The sequence below is a fragment of the Rhinatrema bivittatum genome, chromosome 13 (genome assembly GCF_901001135.1).
Source record: "Rhinatrema bivittatum chromosome 13, aRhiBiv1.1, whole genome shotgun sequence".
NCBI classification, from domain to species: Eukaryota; Metazoa; Chordata; class Amphibia; order Gymnophiona; family Rhinatrematidae; genus Rhinatrema; species Rhinatrema bivittatum.
In genome coordinates, this window is record NC_042627.1 from 59,758,594 (window position 1) to 59,783,009 (window position 24,416).

The window sequence follows — 24,416 nt, forward strand, 5'->3', positions numbered from 1 at the left end:
TACTCCCCCCTACCCTACCCTCCCTCCCTCCCTCTTCCTGGACCCCCCCCCCTTTGAAGGCCAAAAAATATTTTATTCATTTATGGAAACTAACATTTTAATGGATCATGGTCATGGATGATCAATGCTCCCTCTCAGCATATTGCAAGGCAAACTGTCTCCTCTCATGTTTCAGTTCTTTCCACTGTTAACATGTTCCATATCAAAGAACTAATTTACTCACAGCTAAATTTTAAATCCCTTGTGCGTGGGGAAAAACGAGGGTTATGTGCACGGCTGGGCCTTGCGCGTGCTGTGCGCAATGCGCACAGCACGCGCAAGGCCCAGCCGTGCACATAACCCTTTTAAATTTTCTTTATTTCCAAACTTACGCCAGCTCCTGAGCTGGCATAAGTTGCGCATGCCGGCACGCGATCCTCCGGCACGCGATCCCTCGGCACAGCAGCAAATGGCCGCTATACTGGCAGCCTCCAGCTCCGCCCCCAGGACCGCCCTTTGATAGAGGCCTGGCTCTTGTACATGAAACAGGGGTTACATGCGTGGTTGGGCCTCTTCTAAAATGCGCACAGCACGCGCAAGGCCCAGCCGTGCACATAACCCTCGTTTTTCCCCGCGCACAAGGGATTTAAAATTTAGCTGAGTAAATTAGTTCTTTGATATGGAACATGTTAACAGTGGAAAGAACTGAAACCTGAAAGGAGACAGTTTGCCTTGCAATATGCTGAGAGGGAGCATTGATTTATCCCTGGACTTGCTGCATTGAATCCTCTACTTCATTTGTGCCCTTACTTTGTTACCATTTAGCAATACTTTTGGAATTTTGTAGGATTTTATGTATGAGAAGTACAAGACATAGAGGGCGAGGAGAAATGTAAGGTAGACTAATTTAAATCTTTGAAGTTGTACTTTCATATTGTTAAATTTTATATTTCATATTATACCTTTAAAAAAAAAATCTTTAAAACAAAACTAACCTTACAGTTAAGAGCAACTGCTTTTATCCTTGCCACTTTCTTTATTTGAAAGAGTAAGTGGATACACGGTGGTTTCTGCTTTAACAGTGCTCACCACCACCGGTGATATCTGATAAACTCCTGCAGTGGGCAGTTTGCTTTCAGCAAAAAAATATTACTGGATTCTATCCAAACTGTATAAGGTTCATATTAGCTACTAGCTCAGTATTAAATTGCTAATCTTTGGTCTTATTTCAGCTGTATAGCTCTGGCTACAGCACTTCCTGATCCTTTTTTAGTTCATCTGTTTCACAATAAGATAAAGCTCTAGTGCATTTTACAATGATGGGTAACAAAGTTCAAAGTTAGTGTACCAAAAGAATATTTTTATGAAACGTCAAAGCCTCAATGGACTCTAGTTGTCCACATAGAAGGCTCGCTGAACCATGTCTGTTTTTCTTTTCCCTGCTAATACTTTTTCAGAGAAACCCTGCTTCTTTCTTAAAGCTGCATGACAAACTTGCCACTGTCTACTTGTCATATTCCATTTATTTAAAAAAAAAAAAAAAATTCTATCCTGCATTATATGCTATCCTAGGCAGATAACACATGCATCCATCATAAAACCATTTCTCAACAAACTCACATTTAAATACCACATAGACATCCAATGTTGGCTTGCCTCCCATCCATGACCATGATCCATTAAAATGTTAGTTTCCATAAATGAATAAAACATTTTTTGAACATCTTTTTGAGTTCTTGTGGGCGTAACCCTTTTAAAATCCAGCCCATAGTGTAATGGGACATAGCCAACATGGATTTACACAAGGGAAGTATTGCTTCACCAATCTGCCACATCTTTTGAAGGGGTTAATAAATATGTGGATAATGGTGATCTGGTAGAAATAGGGTATTTGTCAAATGTGTATCTTATAAAATCCAGCATACTTTTGTTTGCGCCTGATGCGCGAACAAAAGTACGCGCGCGCTGTCTTTTAAAATGTACCCCTATATCTTTTTTTTTCTCTATCTGTTCTGTGATTTTGTTCTTTTAGAATAGTTTTTATGATTTTTTCATGGCACTGAAGTCACTCACTAGTAGTCTATAGTTTCTTTGTTCACCCCTGGAGCCCTTTTTAAAAATCGGCGTAACATTGTCCACCCTCTAGTCTTCAGGTACAATAGACAATTTTAATGATAGGTTACATATTACTAATAATATTTTGCAATTTCATATTTGAACTCTTTTAGGACTCTGGGGTACAAATCATCTGGTCCAGGCAATTTTACTACTCTTTTTTGGTTTCAGTTCTTCTGAAACATCCCCATTAAATACAGTTTCCATCATGGGTATTGCCCCAAAATCCTCTTCAGTAAACAAAGCAAAGAATTCATTTAGTCTTTCCACTATGGCCTTTTCTTCCTTAAGTGCCCCTTTATCCTGTTGATCATCTATTCCTTCACAGGCTTCCTGCTTTGGATAAATTAAAAAAAGTTTTTACTATGAGTTCTTGCTCTACAGCCAGCTCTTTATGCCTGCCTTATCAATGGTTTATGTCTAACTTGCCAATGCTTATGCTTTTTCCTATTTACTTCAGATGGATCCTTTTTTCCAATTTTTCAAAGAAGTTATTTTTTGCTAAAATAACTTTTCACCTCACCTTTTAACGATGCTGGCAGTCATTTGGCCTTCCTTCCACTTTTTTTTTTTTAATGATGGCATATATTGTCTGTGCTTCCAAGATGGTATTTTTAAATATTGTGCACACCTGATGTAAAGTCACCTTTTTAGTTTGTGGGGTTTTTGTTCTGTTTTCCTCATTTTATCAGTCTCCTTTTGAAAGGTAAATGCTGGAGCAGTTCACTTAATATATTCCCTCCATTCTAAGTCAAATTTGATCACAATAATGATCATTGTAACCATGTGGACCAACCATCATTGCCTCTTGCACCAAATTCTGTGTTCCATTAAGAATTAGTCTAAAATGCCCCCCCCCCCATTGGTTACTAGACCAGCTGCTTCATGAAGCAGTCCTTTATTTCATCTACAAACTTTACCTCCCTAACATGTCATGATGTGACATTTATCCAGTCAATATTTGGGGAATAGAAATCTCCCATTTACTATTTTTGCTGCTGAATTTGATAGTTTCCCTAATTTCAGTTAGCATTTCATCATCCATCTGATTTTTGACCAGGTAGATGGTGGTATATTCCCACTGGTATACTGTTCCCTATCACACCTGGAATTTCCACCCATAAAAGATTCTACTGTGCATTTAGTTTCCAGCAGGATCTTTCTTTTTGGACTCTGTGCCTTCTCATCCTCAAAATTTAAGGTTCTTTTACCTATCCAATGTGCTCTAAAATTTGGGTAGTTTCTGCTTCCACTGCTGCTGATAGTCTATTTCATATACTCATCAAGCCTGTATGTGAAGAAATATTTTCTGATGTTACTCCCATCAGCTTTAAACTATGACTTTGTTCTACAGCCTTCTTTCCACTGAAAAATGCTGACTCTTGTGCATTATTTATACCTTTTGAGCTATTGGAATGTCTGTCATATACTCTTGCCCTCTTCTCTAGATTTATTTATTTATGAATTTTTAATATACCGACGTTCGTAGAACATGTCACGCTGGTTTACAATTAACTCAAAGAAAGGAAATTTACAATGAGCGGGGAGAAGGGAGCAGGCAAGAAGGGAAGAGGAAGAGGGCTGGGAGCGAGTAGAGACTGAGGGAGAGATAAAGGAACAAAGATAAGAGGAGAGAGTGGAGAGTAACCTTAATAACCATAATAACTTACTAAAATCATTTCCTAATGTCACATTGTGGGAGGACTACATAAAATAACTGGATTAGCCGTACACATATATACAAAATGTAAGGCGAGTTCTGAGAGGCAGGAGGGCATTGTCTAGGTTTGGTTAGCGTCTGGGTAGGCCTGCATGAAGAGCCATGTCTTGATACCTTTTTTTGAAATTGTGTAAGGAAGGTTCAAGACTGAGATCGGTGGGCAGGGAGTTCCAGAGGGTAGGGCCAGCAATTGTGAAGGCTTTTTCTCTGGTAAGGGGTAAGGTGTGCAGTTTTGAGGGATGGGTGTGCAGGGTGCCCGCAAGGGCTGTTCTGGTGGGGCGGTTAGAGGAACGGAAACATGGCATTTCCTTGAGCCATGAAGGATTGTTTTTGTAAAGTGTGTTGTAAAGGATGGTAAGAGTTTTTTGTATTGAATGCGGAAGGGGATGGATAGTGCAGATCCTTTAGTATGGGGGTGATGTGGTCTCTTTTACAGATAATAGTTATGATTCTCGCCATGGTGTTCTGCAGGATTTGTAGGGGTTTAATGGTGGAGGACGAGAGGCCTAAGAGAAGGGAGTTGCAATAATCCAATTTAGATAGAATGATCGTCTGCAGAACTAAGTGGAAATCCTGGGCATGGAAGAGGGGCTTAAGTTTTTTAAGGATGTGGAGTTTGTAGAAGCCCTCCTTTAGTAGAGACTTAATGTGGGGTTTGAAATTTAGGTATTGATCTAGTGAGACGCCTAGGTCTCTTACAGAGTGCAGTGGGGTATGGGCTAAGGAAGAGTTGTGAGAGGTGGAAAGTGATGTGTGTTCTGGTTGATTAGAGATGATGAGGATTTCTGTTTTTGATGCATTTAGTGCAAGGTGGAGGTTGGATAATAGGGAGTTTATAGAAACAAGGTAAGATTCCTTGAGGGTTTTTTGAATGGGGATAAGGATTTGCACATCATCAGCATACAGGAAAAAGTTCAGGCCTAGGTCAGAGTAGGTGGCAGAGAGGCGAAAGATAGATATTGAAAAGAGTGGAGGATAGGGAGGATCCTTGGGGGACACCTTGTGTGAGGGGAATGTGTGAGGATTCAGACTTATCTATTTTTACTAAGTATTCTCTGTGGGTGAGAGAGGAGGAAATCCATGATGGTGCTGTGTTGGAGATACCTATCTCTGCCAGACGGTTATATACAAATTTAAGGTTTTTAAGTCTCTCTTCATAGTGCTTATGGACCCATTTTAATAGCCCTGCTCTGGACTTCCTCTGCTTATGTAAAGATATCCTCCAGTGGACACAGTTATCCAGTTAAGGTCTCGCCAGTGATGTGTACAGACAGTTTTCCCCACCTTTGTTTTCCCTTTTGGTTTGGTCTCTTCCTGTCCATCTTGGCTTGTTTTTGGCACTGCCACACTATTTTGCAACCTTCAGACATGGTTGTGCAGAGATCCCTCTTCTGTGTGGTATACATCAGTACCTTCACCATCCTTCCCCATCCTCATCGTGTATTGTCCTGAATGTCTGTGCCCCAAGGGCATGGCTGCATTTTTGTGCATTAAAGCTAAGAGACTGAATACGTTTAACTGCTATTGTAAAGATTGTGAATGAAGCCAAGTTGGTTTTTTTTTTTTTTTTTTTTTTTAAGGTGAGAAGATATGAAAAAAGTTAAAGAAATAAAATTCAGGACACTGACTTTTTTAAATTGGTGAAAAAAGGAGGTGAAGATATTGCAGAACTATTAGTAATTTTCAGGAGAAGGACAGCAATAGTGATGGGGGAAAAACAGAGAAAATATAAAGAAAAGAGGGAATCTGAATAAAGGGACCCACAATGGATAACAAAATAAAGTTTAGCTGTGACTTATTAAAAATATGGATTGCAAAGGACATAGTTTCACAATAACGCATTTTATTAACAATATAAGCAAAACATTAGAAGGAGAGATGAGAGAGTACAAAAGCTGTGTAAGCACTGATGCTTTAGTAGGGCTAATTACATAGCATTAATGGCAACAACGTTTGTGCAGGGCTGTTTGCTCTATAACTTTGCTTTTCTATTAAATTTAAAAGCTTGTTTAAAAGTCTATTATAACACATGGGATTTTAGTAATTCATTGTTGGTTTTAGTTGTAGAATATTTTTTTGTGAAGTTTGCACTGATCTTGTGAAAGGAGTTTAACTCTCAAAAGCTAGTCATAGATCTACTAGCCCAGTAACACTGTAACACCTACAGCTCATTTACTGATCTTTATTTCTATCTACAAAACAATCATAATTCATTATTTTAGCTGTTTGCGTGAACATTGCCATATGTTGGTGCTTATTCAACATATACACACTTGAAATAGTTTGATATAGGTATGGGGTACTGCCCCTTTAAATGTAATAGTATAAATAAACATTAGGAAGTTTGTCATGCAGATCTGGAAAAGAGTAGAGGGTAAATTGGGAATGCATTTGCAGCAAGTGGTGCTGATATGCTTTTGCAGTGGTTTCAAGAAAATGTACCTGCATAGAAAATAAAATGGGAGAGGGTCATATTGATCTGAGGAATTGCAAGAAGTCCATGGAGGCTGTGATGTTTTGTGTCACCAATAGGTGAGTAGATTTGGTTTCTACTATAGGAATGCATCAGCAGTAGCCTTTGCGCCTCTGAGAACATAATGCTTGAGCAGATTATATGATTGAATTTAAGCTTGTGATAGATTTTCTGACTTGTGCCAAGTATCTTTTTGAACACTGAGACACAATAGTTATTTCTCCTGGTTTCAGTTTAAGCAGGAATTGCCAGTCTGACTAGCTGAACCTGAGTTAAGGATTTACATATCTTGCGTTATCTGTGATTTCTCTTTGTATCAGGCAGTTGATGCCTAAAGAAATTTAACAAGCTTAAAGGACTGGATTAGCATGATTGAACAATTCAGGTCTTTAAATACTACAGTGTATTCTTACTTTACTTATTTTTTAAGTTACCTGTTTCTTGTTTCTAAATTTAACAGGCTTATTAGGAAAGGTTTATGAAAACAATCTTGTTCAAATGAACTCTCTGTGGTGCTGCCTAAAGCATGCATACATAAAGCACATATTCTGGTAAAGTTTTAAAATGATAAAACGTTTTAAAGGTGAAATTGAAAAACTTTTTTTTTTTTTTTGCCTATTAGTGATACATTTCTGTATATAGTTAATATAAACATAGCCTTAAAGCTACTGCTTTGGCTTTAAATCTATTAAGCATTTAGATTTAATATGAATGCATCTATGATCAGTGCCATCAAAAACCCTTTTTTACATTTTTGTTTAAAAATACAGAACTTTTTACATTTATGAATACTACTTGTTTTTCTGTCATGATTCTAAATAATTTTTTAAAAATTTTGTGCTAGCACTCTTATTCCAATTAATTTTATTAGTGTGTACAAAGATTTATCTCAAGCAGAATGGAGCTGCTGTTTCCTGTGCAAAATGTCATACCTTTTTGACCACATTCCTTAAAGTTGTAGGACCATGGGAAACTTTGTTTACTGCCATAATCTGATTTGTAAATTTTCCATGAGTATTTGAGTGTATGGGAGCAGAGCAATTAGGAACCTGCAAAAATTTCCAGAGAATTTCCTGTGGAACAAAATGATCTCTTTAACGCTTACTGATTGTTTAACCTGTTTGTGGTAATTGAATATGGTCAAATTAAGTGATTTAAGCTTAGTAGGTCTAAATGTGCACTGGGATAAAGGGCTTAATCCTCAAGTTGAGATTTTAAACAAAAATTTTTTTTTAATAATGCATTTTAACACTATTCAAAATGGCATCTTTTATTTTCTGAAGATCAGCAGGTTCACCGTGTCACATAAGAGGGTATTGTAACTGGATGTGGTGCTAAGCAGAAATTTCCAGAGTTTTCTGGTAAAGACTAAGGGCCTCATTTTCCACCCTGCTCGCACGCGATAAGGGACCTTTAGCACGTGAAAAGTCCCTTATCGCGTGCGATACCAGGATGGGGGCGGAGTCGGGGCGTCACCGGGGCCAACTCTGCTCCGTCGCCGTGGACAGCGAAAAGGTAGGTGCCTTTTTGCGTCAGCTTTCACTCCCAATAGCTACACCTCCTATGGTGGCGCTATTGGGTGTGAAACCGCTAGCCGGCAGCGATCGCACCGAGACGGTGCGATCGCTGCCGGCTAGCGCAGGCCCGCCCCCCGATTCGGCCTCCCGCCCCTCATCTTCTAAAGTATCGCAGGCCTGCGATACTTTAGAAGATGAGGCCCTAAGTGTGTACATCTTCCCCAGCTCTATAGTGGTCTTGCAGTTGCTCAGTTTTTTTCCACAGCCCAGTTAGATGTTTTCTTCGGCTTTCATACTAATTTTCATTCTGGAATAAGTCAAACTTTATTTCTTTGACAAACAGGCATGAATTAGCCATAACATGTCGTCATTCGAGAGTGCTGACACAGACCCAGCTCTCAGAGTCCAGTAAGGATTTTACTGAGCAAGTGCAGGAGTTGTACACACACACTGCCTTGTGAGCCTCTTAGTCTTCCGTTTTCTGAGCTACCTCATGGACATCCCAGTGTCTCAAGCTTTTTTTTTGTTTGTTTGTTTTAGGCCTTAGTGTTTCTTTTACTGCCTTGTTGCTGCTTCTATTTTTTCTGCCACTGCCTTAGTAGCCCCTTAAATGGGATATTTTAAACTCGGGGTGGGGACGGACGGGACAGACTTTTTAGATGAGCAGGGAATATCCCAAAGCCAGAAACCCACTATCAGCAGCTTCAAGGCACGCATCCGTGGATGCTGGATGTCATCACGGGGGGGGGGCAAACTGTCCTACCTCAAAGGTAACAAAAAACCCACATACATCAATGCCAAGATAATAAAGTCGTATAACAAGCTGGCGAGGATGTGCTTTCTGTACATATATAAACACCCACTAACCCGGAGATTGGCTAATACTTATTGTATTCTTAATATGTTAACAATGGAGCTGCGGATTTGGCTTTATACAGAGTATGGATATGGCTTCCGGATTTGCAAAAAATAGTTTTTGTCTACTGCAGTTTTTCTTAAGAACAGACAATTTTTCCATCAGCACTAAATTATGCATCTGATTACGCCATTCCAATAATGAAGGGCTGTCAGGAGGTACCCAATGTATTAAAATACTTTTTAATATGATTCAGTGAGGGAGTGATGTTAAGCTGGTATAATTTGGAGAGGTCCCTAGGGTTCTATAGGCCTAAATATATAATTTTCTCTTCAGCCCATCCTAAAGGAAATTCCCCTTGCTATGTATGTTGCAATTCCCCCAACAAATCCAACACTAAGGATTTATCGCTGTTTAGCTTCAACCCCGAGATATTTGTAAATTCACTTAATATAGATAACAAGGGCTTTAAAGATTGTAGAGGATCACCCAAGGCTACTAATAAGTCATCTGCAAATAGAGCCAGTTTAACCTCACAGCCCCCACACTGTATGCCTTTAATAGAAGGGTGTTGATGTATCCTAAATGCTAGGGGTTCCATGCATTAAATAAATAAAAAAAAAAAAAAAAAAGAGGGGATAGCCCTGACATGTACCATACTCTAAGAAAAAATAGTTGGATAGTACCCCATTGGCCATAATTGCTGCTCTTAGACGCGCAGTCCAGATGTATTCTATGCATTAAGAAAGTTGGAAGGAAGGCAAAACGATTACTGGCATGGTTAAAAGGTGACAAAGGCTATTTTAGCCAAAAAAATCCCTCAAAAATCTGAAGAAGAATCCATCTGAAAAAAATAGGAAAAAAAAGCATAAGCATTTTCAAGTTAAGTGTAAAACATTGATAAGACAGGCGAAGAGAGAATTTGAAATGAAGTTGGCCGTAGAGACAAGGAATGTAATGTTCTGGCTACTCTAATAGTGTTACATTTTAACCATCCAGCACAATTGTGAATGTGAGTTAACCTGACAAACATCATCAAGACGAAATCAAAGATCAGGCTACAACTGACCATCTTGACCAAATGAGAAGGATGAAATGCTACATGTCATGGAAAAAACATGTGTGGACATTTGATACTGTTTACAGATACTAGTGCACTGACAAAACAAGAAGGAAAAAAAAAAAAGACCCAAACCATAACATTCTCAGTTCTGTTAAAAGCAGCCAAACTGTTCTAGAGCAGGAGGGGGTGAGAGTGAACAATGGGGGATGGGAAAGGGGTGAGAAAACGCACACAGAACAACATGATACAATCATTTCATTAAAAATATAAGGAATTGCTATACTGGGTCAGAAAGGGTCTATCAAGCCCAGCATCCTGTTTCCAACAGTGGCCAAACCAGGCCACAAGAACTTGGCAAGTACCCAAACACTAAGAAGATCCCATGCTACTGATGCCAGTAACAGCAGTGGCTATTCCCTAAGTCAACTTGATTAATAGCACTTAATGAAATTCTCCTCCAAGAATTTATCCAAACCTTTTTTAAATCTAGCTACACTAAGGGGTAGATTTTCAAACCGCGCGATTTGGCGTACTTTTGCTGGCGCATCAGGCGCCAGCAAAAGTACGCGGGATTTTAGTAGATACGCGCGTATCCACTAAAATCCTGGATCGGCGCGCGCAAGGCTATCGATTCCGTATAGCCGGCGCGCGCCGAGCCGCACAGCCTATCCCCGTTCCCTCCGAGGCCGCTCCGAAATCGGAGCGGCCTCGAAGGGAATCCTCTAACGCCCTCCCCTCACCTTCCCCTCCCTAACCCACCCCCCGGCCCTGTCTAAACCCCCCCCCTACCTTTGTTGGGGGATTTACGCCTCCCAGAGGGAGAAGTAAATCCCTGCGCCCAGAATGTCATTTAGTTCCTCCTGTGACATGTTGGAAGGGTTTTAAACCAAATTCTTCCAGTTCTGCAAATTCTCCATATTTTCAAAAGGATTTCACTCAACACACAAACTGTGACTTAATTGCTAATCTTAAACTAACACACAGAATTAATTCACGCTGTATTTTCCCCACAAAAAAACCTCACACAATTATAAACTTAAAGCTAATCTTGAACTAGTACTCAAAATATACAGACAATAATAGTTTAATGCTCACCAAAATTTGTTTTGCAAGATTCAAGCACTCTATCCATGCACTCTTACCTGCAAAATCCTGGGAAATTTTTACCAATGGATTTTGCACCAGTTTTCAAAGTGAAAGTACCTGCATGCTCTCACTTTGAAAACTGTCTTTTAAAAAAGTACCCACAGAAATTTGTACCTGCCTTTTCTGGAGGTACATTTTTTTGACCAAAACAAATTTTGTAAAAACCCCAAAAACGTGGTCATTTTTTCCCCATCTTAACTCTGCCTTAGAACTATCCTCCTACAATGCAGACAAAAGTATGTATGTTGTGATATAGCGCGTGTGCTTTTATCTGCATGCAGGGTGGGCACGTTTCAGACAGCCAATTTATGCAGGTAAAATGCCTTTTGCCCATTGAAATCAACATAAAAATATAAGAAATACCGTACTGGGTCAGACCAAAAATACATCAAACTTGGCATCTTATCTCTAAAAGTGCCATCCAAATTACAAGTACCCAGCAAGATGCCAAAGAATTGGTCCAGTCCTTCTTGCTCATAACCAGGAATATACAGTGGCTTTCCCAGGGTTACATGGCTAATAATCATTAATGGATGCTTCCTCCAGGTACTTGTCCAAACCCATCTGCTTTCATCACATCCTCTAGCAATAGATTTCTAAGTTTTTTTGTTTTTGTTTTTTTTTGTTTTTTTCTATAATTGTGATTTTTGAAAGGTCGCTTGATCTGGTCATTAGTTCTTAGGCAAGCAGTCGTTACTGTTTAAACTCCCATTCTTCCTCCCAGTCCAGCCACATTTTTTGATAGATTACTATCTACATTAAGGGGTAGATTTACAAAAAATGCGCATTCGCGTACTTTTGTTGGCGCACCAGTCGCAAACAAAAGTACGCTGGATTTTAGTAGATACACGCGTAGCCGCTAAAATCCAGGATCGGCACGCGCAAGGCTGCCGATTTTGTGCAGTCGGCGTGCGCCGAGCCGCACAGCCTGCCTCCATTCCCTCCAAGGCCGCTCCGATTTCGGAGCGGCCTTGGAGGGAACTCGCTTTCGCCCTCCCCTCACCTTCCCCTCCCTTCCTCTATCTAACCCACCCCCCCCCCGGCCCTATCTAAACCCCCCCCCTACCTTTGTCCGGGGATTTACGCCTCCCGGAGGGGAGAAGTAAATCCCTGCGTGCCAGCGGGCCGCTAGCGCGCCGAGACGCGACCCGGGGGCGGTTCCGGAGGGCGTGGCCACGCCCCGGGCCGAAACCACGCCCCCGGGCCCGCCCCCAAAACGCTGCGTCGATCCGCCCCGACAAAAAACCCCAGAACTTACGCGAGTCCCGGGGCTCTGCGCGCGCCAGCAGGCCTATGGAAAATAGGCGTGCCGGTGCGCAAGGCCCTGCTCGCATAAATCCGGGCGGATTTACGTGATCAGGGCTTTTAAAATCCGCCCCTAAGAGAAGTCTCTTCAAAATGTGAATCAGTCATTTAGAATAACATTCAGTTTAACTCTGACTTTAGTGATTGTTAATTGCCAGCAATAGGAAATTAATTAAAGTAAGACGCTTAATAATCAAAATGAAAAACCTTTGATTTAAGACACTTAAATTTGCTTAGGGTTTTTATATTTAAAATCTCTTAGCTCTAAAAATAAATACTTGTTCCTTAAAACATTTTTACAAACTTTATCAGCTTAAAAAGTAAGATGCAGACTAAGTCCAGCAGCAAGGTTCTTCTAAATGGCAGATGAAATTTAATGTGGAAAAGTGCTGCACGTAGGGAAAATAATCCTAACTACAGGTACATGATACTGTGTTCTGTATTGGGAAACGTCGTAGAAAAATGCTCTTGTGGGCAATACATTGAAATCCTCAGCCCCATGTGCGGCATCTGTCAAAAAAAACCCCCCAAAAAGAATGTTAAGACTTATCCAAAAAGGAATGAAGAATATATCAGAAGGTATCATTGCCTCTGTATCAAGCCATTTTGCGACTTCACCTTGCATGTTGTGTGCAGTTCTGGTTGTCTCGTCTTAAAACCCGTAGTTTTTCCGAGGAACATATTTCCATTCACCACTCGGTCTCGCCATGTGGGCAAATGAATATCGGTTATCAAGTCACCAAAAGCAGCCCTCTGACTGTAATCCAGAAATCAGCAGTAGAATAAAGACGTAGATAAAAGTTAGTTTCTGGTCATTTAATTCAAATAATAATGAGCATAATTGTATAAGCTGTCTTATATTTGTAGGACCGACACAATACCAGCCAATACCACATCTAAAAGCTGAAAGTCAATTAGGTCCACTTTTTTATATATTTTTTTTGGACATTTTTCAATATATGAAAATAAATGTCTACTTTACTTAGGACACACAGTATCTATTTATTTGCTTTTATATACCGACATTCATTGGGGTACATCACATCGGTTTACATGTTAGCGTGGAGAAATAACAGGACGAAAGTGTCTTACTACTTTTACATGGAACGGAGGCACATCAACAGTTAATACAATTACATTTTAGCAGTGGTGAAATATTGAAAGAGAATTGATTCAAACAGCTCAACAGGGCAATAAGTATAGTTACATACAGGCTGATACAGTACAGTGCGCGCCAACGGGGCGGAAAACGCGCGTCCAACCCACGGCACCTAATAGCACCCTCAACATGCAAATGCATGTTGATGGCCCTATTAGGTATGCCCGCGTGATACAAGCCGCTCATTTTACTTTATTTATATATTTAGTATTTTTTATATACCGAGGTATAGCAGAGTTGCCTTCACTCCGGTTTACATATACAAACAACATGTTACATTGAATGGTGTATAAATATAAAATTAACACTAATGAGAGAAGACTTAGCAATGAGAGTTAATATAACAAAAAACACAGGGTGGATACCCTGAATTGGTAAACAGAGATATCTAGTAACATCATAAGAAAGGGGGCAGCTGTATCATGAAACAGGGGGATTTACCAAGGTGGATATTGAAAGATAGCAGGCATTGTTAGAGTGCTTTAAAGTCATTGAGTGCTGTCTTTGAAAGATTGGCGGAGTAGCCAGGATTTTAGGTCTTTTTTTAAGGATTTAGCATTTTCTTGAATGGAGAGGAAATGAGGTAACTCATTCCATAGCTTTGGGCCAATAATGGAAAAGGCTCTGTTTCTGGTGGATGATAATTTGGCCTGTGGAAGTGAGGGAATCTCTAGTTGAATATTACTAGTAGTTCTTGTTGTTCGTTGAGGGCAATGTATGTGAATGATGTCATCAAAGGCAGTGAAGTCGGCTTTATATATTGCTTTGTGGAGTAGAGAGAGAACTTTGTATTCTACTCTTTTTTTAATAGGGAGCCACTGTAATTGGTTGAGAACAGGCGTAATGTGATCAACTTTTCTTTTACCTGTTAGTACTCTGGCTGCAGCATTCTGAAGGAGCTGCAAGAGTCTCAAAGAAGATTTTGGAAGGCCAATCAATAGGGAATTGCAGTAATCCAAGCCGGAAAATATGAGGGCTTGTAGGACGATTTAAGAAATTAGCGTCTACCCAAAGGTAGGCGTTAGTTTCTGCTGGCACCGGGAAAGTGCACAGAAAAGCAGTAAAAACTGCTTTTCTGTGCACCCTCCAACTTAATATGGCGATATTAAGTTGGAGGTCCCGAAGGGTAAAGTTTAAAAAAAAAAAAATTTAAAATGGGCTGGCGGCTGTCGGGCTGAAAACCGGACGCTAAATTTTGCTGGCGTCCGGTTTCCGAGCCCGTGGCTGTCATCGGCTGTCAAACCTGCACAAGTCTTAATCCAGATGTAACCTTAGTTTTTGAAGTCTTCACTCCTATAGAAATAACCGCCAGTTCTTATTTACTTAACCCTATTCTGTAGACGTAAACTTTTCATGAAGACTGTAATCTGTAAACACCTGTATTTATTATAAGAACTTGTATTTACTATTTATATTTATTATTTAGCTATTAACATTGTTCTATTACCACTTGGTACTATTTCTCTCCTTCACCTCTAACTCTAAGTTCCTACTAAGTTAGCCATGTTATTTATACCCAATTGTTGGATGTAATTGTATATTTGTTTAATTGTTCAATCTGTTTGATGTAATTTTCTGTTCCTTGTTCCGTGTAAACCGAAGTGGTATGCACTAGTGCATGAACTCCGGTATATAAAAGCCTTTAAATAAATAAATAAGTGTCCCTAGCGCCTCCTTTTGCCCGTTTCTACCGCATCACCTAATTTAAATACAGAATTGCGCGCACAGGTGAGTGGCCTGCGCGCGTGCTGGGAGAGCGGGCGTTCGTCCGCTCTCCCGCGGACTTTACTGAATCGGCCCGATAGGGAGGTAGGTATCCCTAGTTATTTACATGGGGGGGGGGGGAGAGACATAGAACGCCCAAAACAACCTGAATCCTTGCAGCTTTCCTCAGGGACTGGATCCTATGTGCAGCCATGCATCTGAGCATCTGATCATGGAAGACCTTGCATTTGCTGAGTGCCCTGGACATGCCCGCATGCTCTTCTGGCAGGCCAATGATGACTCGGCCTTTCCCAATGTGAGGGAGGCTACAAGAGCTTGCACAGCTAGATGGGGAAAGGACAGACTCAGAAGTCAGTCAGGAAGTGCTGAAGTCAGCTGCAGGCAAAACCCGCTCCCCCCCCCCACCCTGCAGCAGATAACTCTAGCTAATATTAAACAGATAACTAGTACACACAGTCTGTTTAGTTCATTTAACAGTTTAATATTTTACATCCTTAAATCTAAATAGCTGTTTGAATTCCCTTTTATGCATTAATTATAGCACATTTGAAATCTGAGCAGTGATTTGGAAGACACACTAGCTATTGCTAATTATACAATCCAAAGGTCTAAACTTGCATCCAGTCACTTTTCTATCCCTTTTCAGCCATCCAAAGGTCTATCGTGGGGGATATTGCTATATATTTGTGCAGTGTATGACCCAGCAGAGGAGTGTATTTGCAGGATTGTTTGGCAGGAAGCCAGAAACGGGTTATTTGGACCAACTTCAGGTCACATCTTGCTTGCTAGTTGGACAAGTTCAGAGTACAAGTGCAGTTGGGAGTTAAAGTTGAGCATGATGTTTTTTTTGTAACTAATGTATATTATATGAGTTTAAAAAAATGGTTACAAAATTAATTTTCATTAGATTTCCCATTCACATTTTATATTTGAAGGACCAAATTAATAAAACACGTAGAGTAAGATGAGAATTTACTAACCTTGTATAATATCACATAGAGTAAAATAGGAATACAATTTGTGCACTGTGACATCTTTATTACATTAACAAATTATTCAAATGTATAAATTTTGAGAATCTTTATGCTGCTGTAAAGATCTCACTATTCAGTATGGCTTGTATTTTTGTTTTATACAGATGCCTTCCAGGATGTCAGATTTGCCAACAGCTTGTCAGGTCAGTGAATTCTCCCTGATAAATACATTTTTCATAGTCTGTATCTGTGAGAATATGCTTGAGACCCTTCTGTATTAGAGATAATATATGGGATAGTATACATTTAGTTCCTCTGGCCCAAGAGGAACTCTTAACCCAGTACCTGCACTTTTATCTGCATCAGTGATTCATGCTCATTACTGAGAGCTCTGAATTTCTGCTCAGTTTAGAAGGAGCAGTAGTATAGATGCATAGAATGGTTAACTTATGGGCATCATTTGATTTAGAAAGATCAGGTGGTTGTATAATAAACACATATGTTCTCTGGGGTCTTTCCAGTGGGCAGCGTCTATATCTAAAAGACATGCTCAGAGAGAAATTAGGTTTTCTGTTCTTGTAGAGTCTGTGGAATGGCCTAGGACATCTAGCACAAAAGGAAAACACAAACTTACCAAGAGGTATTTGTTGTCTTTGAATCCCCTGGAGCCCCAGGCAAACCAGGGTTCAAATCCCACTGCTGCTCCTTGTGACCTTGAGCAAGTCACTTTCCCTTCCATTGCTTCATATGCCAACTTATGTTGTAAACCCTCTGGGATTAGGGAAATGCCCAGAGGATAGGCACTAGAGTTACCTGAAGTGCTGAAAAGCAGAATATAAATAAAATAAATACATGGGGTAAAGCGCGCACAGAGGTTTCAAAATAAAATCCCCATGCATACGTTACTTGGCCCATTCTAGCCCCGCCTTCTGGTGACACCCCTTTTCCATACAAGATGCATTGGCTTGCTCATGGAAATCTCTTTGAAAATTGCTCTTGTAATGGAAGTCACTGTCTTAAACATCAAATATATGCATGTCCTCTTGTCTTCTGTTAACCCCCCTCCCCCCCACAGATTTAGGCCTGAGCACCTAAATATAGGTGCCTAACATGTGGGTGGCTATGGTGGAGTTAGGGGCAGGGAAAAAGTTAGGCTTCTAAATCTATGCAAAGTTTCAACTGAAAATCCACCATAATCTGAAATTTAGGCACCCATGTGAAGCAGTGAATTTTTTTTTTTTTTTTAATTGACCTCATTGGAGGTTTTTTTTTTTTTTTTTTTTTGTGTTACCTGGCACAGAGAGCTGATTTTGCTCAGGTTGCCATTTATATACTATAACTCTTATTCATATGTGTGTGTTTGCCTATGAGGTTTACAGGGCTGCCAAAATATTCTGTGTGTAAATTAACAACAAATTTCTCAACAAGGTGCTGCTGTGGTCGGTTGGTCAGGCAACATGCCTGCTTTACTGCAAGTGTTGCCATGAAATACTCCGATATGAAACTGGGTGAAAGCTTGAGTGAAGAATTAGAAGAATGGTCCGTGGAGAAACACACAGAAGAAAGCCCAACTGATGCATATGGCGTCATTAACTTTCAGGGTGGCTCACATTCCTATAGAGCTAAGGTAAGCAGATACTGTATGATCATGACACAATGTTTATCCAGCAGAACGGCATGAGGTAATTGTGGTGGTGATGGGGATGTAAATGTTTTTTTGCCAGACACACTTGGCATTGTCCAGAAACACATGGTAAGGGAGGAGGAGTAGTATACATTGGAGCATTGGATTATGATTCAGGAGATGTCTTAAGACACGGGTTCAAAATTGCTCTCCACACTGATTCTCTACAAGACTTGGAGCAATTTGTTTTATTTCTACATGCCTCTGAGATACAATTGAAAACTGGATGTTTATCTTAATTTTTCTTTCCTAGCATTTACAGACATTTTGCATATTATGCACCTTTAAATTTAATAGACGTTGCAGGTGACGGGTTTATTTTGTTTTCTGCTAGGATTGTGTTGGGTAATTTTCAAAAGAATTTACATGCGTGAAAGTAACACATTGTAGCAACTTTCGAAAGCCCACTTATGCATGTAAAACCTTTTGAAAATTACCCTCCCTTTTTTTTTTTTTTTAAGCTGGCACCCATCTTGCCACCTTCTCTCTGCCCATGCCAGGATGCATTCTGAGATTTATTAGTCATATTCATTTGATATTTTACCTTTTCCTAGGTAAGGTGCAAGGAAGATTGCAAGAGATAGTATGAGCACTTTGTCACAGGGAAAGAAATGGAGCAGGGCACAAATAGGAGAGAGTGGAGTATTGGTAATAGAAGGAGAGCGTGCCTGGTTAAAGGACATAGGCAAGGGAGTGAGAGGAGACCCTAAGAGTCTAAGGTGTAGATAATCAAAAAAGTAAGGCCAGGCTAGATTACAAAATTACAATAATGGAGGTGGAAGTAATAAAGTTATACAATAAGCCATCAAAGATTTTGGTGAATTTAAAAGTTACAATTGGGATGAGGTGACGGAGGAGGGAGAGATCACTATTAAAGAATCTGGAGGGGAGAGAAGAAATCAGGTATACAAGTAAACTTTGGGGAAGAGTGCCGATTTGTAATCAAATTAGGTGCCTCAGTGAGGAGAAGTCTCTGATGAAGAGTCTAAGACGGGGGTTTCCAAACTTTTCAAATATGGGGACACCTTCTCAACATCAAAGGCAATGGGGTCCTTCATCCTATCCCCTCGCCAGTTATTCCCAATCAGTCTTTCTCTCTCCCCCCAATCCTCTCCACCAGTCCCTCTTCCCCCCCCCTCCAGTGTAGTATTCCTTTGAACATTCAGAGGCTGGTGGCACCATAATTACTTTAGTACCTTAAGATACTTTAGTATCTGCACTGTCCACGATCATATTGTTGTCGCTATAGACACACCTCGGCCTACTTCTCCGTATTCTCCTGCCCCTCTGTTTACTTTCAGCTGGGGATATCGGTCCCAATCCTGGCTCTTCAAGGCGATTTATTTTCCCTCCATCATCCCATATCAAGCCATAACCCCTCCAATCTTATCACTATTCCCCTTCTCCCTGCCTCTTCTCTTCCTTTCTCATGTTCCCTGTGGAATGCAAACTTTATCTCCAAGAAGCTTGCCTTTATTCATGACTTTTTTTTACCTCTTGTTCTCTTCATCTCCGTGCTTTAAGGGAGATCTGGCTTTTCCCTGAGGGACGCAGCTTCAGTTGCTATTCTCTGTTATCTTTTCTCCTACACACCTCGCCTGGAGGCCATGGTGGTGGTGTTGAACTGCCGCTCTCCCTCTCCTGCAGATTTCAATCCCTTCTCCAACCTCAACCCCACTCTTTCTTCCTTTGAAGCCCATTCCATTCGCCTATTCACTCCATTGTCTCTCCAGGTAGCAGTCATCTATCGACACCCCCCCCCCCCCCCCGATAAATCTCCCTCCTCCTTTCTCACTGACTTTGATTCCTGATTTTCCTTCTTCATTGACCCATCTTCCCCCTTTCCCTTATCCTTGGTGACTTTAACCTTCATGTTGATGACCCCTTTAGCTTTTATGCCTCAAAACTCCTTTCTTTAGCCTCTTCATTTGATCTCCGACTCTGCTCTACCACCTCTACTCACCAACATGGCCTCTGCCTTGACCTAATCTTTACTTCCAGCTATCCTCCCAGACTTCGCCACCTCGGTTCTTCCAGTCTGACCATCACCTGATAACTTTCACATTAAACCACCCTCCCCCACAGACTCGTCCAGTCACCACTTACACTTTAGGAATCTCCAAGCTGTTGACCCTTGCATCTTTTCCAATGCTGTTTCATCTCTCCTTACCTCCATGACTTTGTCTGAATCTTCTGATGGCGCAGTTTCTTCTTACAACACTATACTCTCTTTAGCCTTGGACACTTTTGCCCCTCCTCTTAACCGTCCTGTAAGGCGCACTAAAATCCAGCCTTGGCTCACCCTCAGAATCCGCTGCCTATGTTCCTGCGCTTGCTCTGCAGAACGTCTCTGGCTAAAATCCCGTGCCCATGCAGACTTCATACACTTCAAATTCATGCTGACCACTTTCCATAACCCCACTTGTGAAGTCACTGCGTTGGCTCCTTATCAGCTCCCGCATGCAGTTCAATCTCCTCTTGCTCACCTACAAATGCCTTCACCAGGGCCGGAGAGAGCAGGAATTAGGCCTGTGCCAGCTAGGAAATGTAGGCCTCTATGTAAGGCCTGATGTGATACTTAATAAGAGAAATCATCATTTTCTAAATTTCCCAAATTTTTATTTATTTAAGAAGGCTTTACAAGCTTTTTTGTTAGCAAATTCTTCAATTACAATTGAAATTTTTATTTATACATGCTAGAAAGATATTTAGCTGCTTTTTTTTTTTTTTTTTTAATTTTGCCCAACAAAAGTAGGCCCTAGCCAAATGGCCATGCTGGCACCCCCTCTCTCCTGGAGTGGCCTTCCCTCTGCAACACCTCACTACCTCTCCTCTGTAATCTCTCTCTACACCCCTCCTCGTGCACTCTGCCCATCATATAAGTCACTCCTATCTGTGCCCTTCTCCTCTACTGCCAGTTCCTGACTCTGCTTTCCACCTGGCTGCGCTGGGTGCTTGGAGCAGTCTTCCTGAACTGGTGCGTCATGCTCCCTCTCTTGTTATGTTTAAATCCCATCTAAAGTCCTACTTTTTTGAAACTGCTTTTAAATCTTATGCCTGATTGTCTGCTTTCAGTCTTGTTAACTAACTTTTCTTTTCTTTTTAACTATTGTTTTGCTTTATGAAATACCCCAAGTCTCTCTCGTCCTGTATGTTTGTCTTATTAGATTGTAAGCTCTATTGAGCAGGGACTGTCTCTTTTTGTATGTTTTGTATAGTGCTGCATGTGTTGTGTAGCGCTGTAGAAATGTTAAGCAGTAGTAGTAATAGTACCTGCAGACCCTTCCTGTGTCTGTGGCAGCCATCCGTCCTCTTCCTCCTTGTAATATCTATGGTCATCTCTTTCCTGTCCTTCCCCTCTGACCCCTTCCAAAGTTCCTTCCCTCATACCATAGCAATGGTCCCCTTCCTTTATGGCCTCTTTCTGAAAGCCTTCTCTCCTGCTCTGTTTCCCCCTACCCTTGACTCCTTCCTGAGTATCTTTCCTCTTGCCATCTCCTTCCCTGGCTTCCCCACTTGAATGAACCCCTCCTTGAGTGCGTTCTCTCCTGTTGTGTCCACCCACCCATGGCCCCTTCCCTCTTCCAGCTTCTCCCTTCAGCACCTTCCCCAGTGCCCTCCCTCCTTGTACTGCTTCTCCCCCACCCTTGATCATTTCCCAAGTGCCGTCCATTCTTCCATCTCTCTCCTATGCCCTCTTCTCTGGACCTGTCCTTCCTGGCCCCTTTCTGAGTATTGTGCTCTATGGCCCCTTTCCAAGTTATCTCCTTCCTGAGTGCTGCTTTCCCTCCTGCCCTGCCACTTCACCACCTATAGTGCTTTTCTAATTCTCCTCCATGGCTTCTTGAATATTCTCCTCTTGCTCTCTACTTCCCTTGGCTCTTTCTCAGCCCTTTCTTGAGTGCTTGTTTTATTCCTCCTCACCCTGTGTGCTGGCTCCCTAACGGTCCCTTCCTTCTTCCTGCTCTTTTTCCCTCCCCCCACCCTACGGCCTTATCAGTCACTCATTTCAACTTTTTCCCCTCGGGGTCAGCTCAGTAGAAGCACCCAGAGAAGCTCCTCAAGACTGACCCTGCTTGCTGCCGCCTCCTCCTCCAGTCAAGTGCAGCAGCTGCTAATTTGGATGCTGGAGGCATCATGCTTCCCCTCCCCCTCTCTGCATGACTTTAAGCTCCTCCTGGTGGCAAATCAGCTATGCTCTCCCCCACCTTCTCTCTGAGTCTGTTCAGCCTCCTCATGGCAACAGTCGGCTCAGTTCTTCCCCATCCTCCTTGCCATGCTGATTTGGGTTCCTTATAATGGCAGTCAGTCCCATTCTCCTCCTCCTCTCTGCATGGGTTTGGGCTCCTTGACTGTTCTTGACGAGGGATTAGGCAGTGAGCTCAGCCAGCAGCAGCCTTACAGCAGAGCTTCTCCGAGGAGAGGTCAGCCTGCTTTTTTATTTTTTTTCCTCAGCAGCTGCATTTCGATTGTCTTGCTTCTGACGGACTCCTGTGATGGTTTTGTGGACCCCAGTTTGGGAGCCACTGTCTGAGAAGGTCTAGCTGAAGAACTAAGCTTTGTATTTCTTGCAGAAGGTGAAGTAGCAAGTCTCCATGCATAGTTTGTGGCATTTTATTCCATAGTTTGGGTGCAAAGCACCTGAAAGCATAAAGCCTTATGCAGTTTAATCTTGCCGATGCCAGAGGAGAGGAAGATAGTTTGTTGGGACCCCCTGTCCCTTTTAGGGGACAGCATTTGGGATAGATACTGTCGTCTGATGGTTGAAGCATTGAAAGATTAAGCATAGAGATCTAAATTTTACCTGACTCTCAACTGGGAGCTAATGAAGGTTTTTCAAAAGTGCTTTTGTGTGCTCAGAGGATTTGACTCCTATGAATCTAGTGGCTATGTTCTGTAGGAGCTGGAGGTGCTTAAGACTGAAATAACAAGTGGCAGTAGTCTGGTTGGTAATCAAAGATTGAATGATAGTAGCTAGTTGTTTAGGATTCTATGAATGCATAATTGGGTGTTATTGACATTCAATGTTGAAGGATTGGACGCTGTCACAAACAGGAAGGAAACAAATGTTTTTAAAGAAGATGTAGGAGAGCACTGAGCCTTGAACTCTACAGGTGAGTTTCCCAGAGGCAGGTTATTTGCTGGCTCAAGAAACTAATTGGGATCTGTGTGTCAAAGATTTGAACCAATTGAGCACATTATGCTCCTCCAGATGACTTCCAAGCACTGTAACAGGAGCAGGTGGTCGACAGTATTGAAAAAACGGTTGGCAACTCTAATAGGACAAGGAGGGAGTCACCATCTTGGTCAGCATGAAGGTGAATGCTGATGATTAAGGCTAATAGGATGGATTCCATCCTGTTGCATTTCCTAAAGCTGGATTGGTTGGAATGGAGTGTATGGACCTGTTTATGGAAGTCTAGCGGCTGAAAGTAGACTACTTATTCCACTAATGTGGGTGTCAATGGGATGCTGAATATTGCATAGGTAAAGTGACTGAATAAGTTGGCATCACAGTCAGGATTTTACAGAATGGGCTTGATCATTGCTGCTCTAAGGGAGGAAGGTAGGCAGCCCTGGGACAACATGGCATTAATCTTTGAGGAGACTAAGTCCTACCTCAGGTCCCAGATAAATTTGGAGAGAATGAGGTCCAGTGAACAGGAGGGAAAATTTGATTCACTGCAGGATATTCTCTACCTTTTTGTCAGAGATGGTCCTAAACTCGGACAATGCTCTACAGTGAGGGGTAATTTAGAAGAGCTGGCTATGTGAGGTTAAGACAGAGCTGGGTAGGGTTGTGTTGGATGGGACTGGAGGTGATGGGGGCAGGAGAGGTAACCAAGAAGGATGAGCAGATGGCTTGGATCTTAGTCAAAGAATTCAGCAAATTTGTCCGCTGTAAGACCATCCAAAGTAGAACAAGGATTTGGAGTTTATTTACTAGTTGCAATAGCTTTTCTGAATGAATTACTGCTTATTCAAGGGTTTGCTTGTTTTTTTTTGTTTTTTTTTAACCTATTCTTTTTTTGACCAGCCAAATCACAGATGTGAATTTTGGATGTTTCTTGCAGAGAAACTGATTGGTAGGGATGCATTTCTCTCTGATGTCAGGGTGCGGTTTCCTCTACTGGGGCTAGTAATTGTTTACAAGCACCTCTATTTCCAATCATGCTAGTCAATAGAAAATTCAGTGGATGCCATCATTTTGCTAAGACAGTTATCTACATATGATAGTTCAGGGAAAATGTAACCATGCCTTTTCTAAAGGAAAGTGAAGTGTTCGAATGTGTTGATACAGATTTTATACATAAAACTCCCACCAACGCTGAGATATTGCTCTTATTCAAAAATCCTTGTAACAGAAACCAAACTAACATGGCAATTCATAGGGAAAGCACAAAAGGATTCCAACCTTTTGCTTCATGGATCTTTGTAAATTAGAAGTATAGAAAGTGTGTGTTTAAAAAAGACGAAACAAAAAAACCCAAACCAAAAAGCAACTTCTAAGTCAACTAGGTGTCTATTGTGCCAAAAACACACTTTTGATGCTACTTGCCCTTTAAAAAAAAAAAAAAAAAAGCCATGTAGTGTTTTGTGTTTCTGAATAATATGATTACTCATTTATTAAGTTTGGATTCACTCCTTCATGTTTCAAGCTTATTACTTTTAGGAAATAAAGCTCATCTTGGCTGCTAAT

At 41.2% G+C, this 24,416-nt stretch overlaps 1 protein-coding gene across 4 annotated transcripts in view; it reads left to right on the top strand.

Moving 5' to 3' along the window:
• The window catches only part of LOC115075157 (transient receptor potential cation channel subfamily M member 7-like), a 251,239-nt gene that overhangs the window by 54,264 nt on the left and 172,559 nt on the right, over positions 1-24,416 (top strand). For all 4 annotated transcript variants that reach the window (XM_029575380.1, XM_029575377.1, XM_029575378.1 and 1 more), the window contains 2 exons: positions 16,197-16,235; positions 17,461-17,659. In XM_029575380.1, coding sequence (XP_029431240.1) covers positions 17,516-17,659 — 144 coding nt within the window. In that variant the 5' untranslated portion in view covers positions 16,197-16,235; positions 17,461-17,515. The remainder of the gene's footprint in view (positions 1-16,196; positions 16,236-17,460; positions 17,660-24,416) is intronic.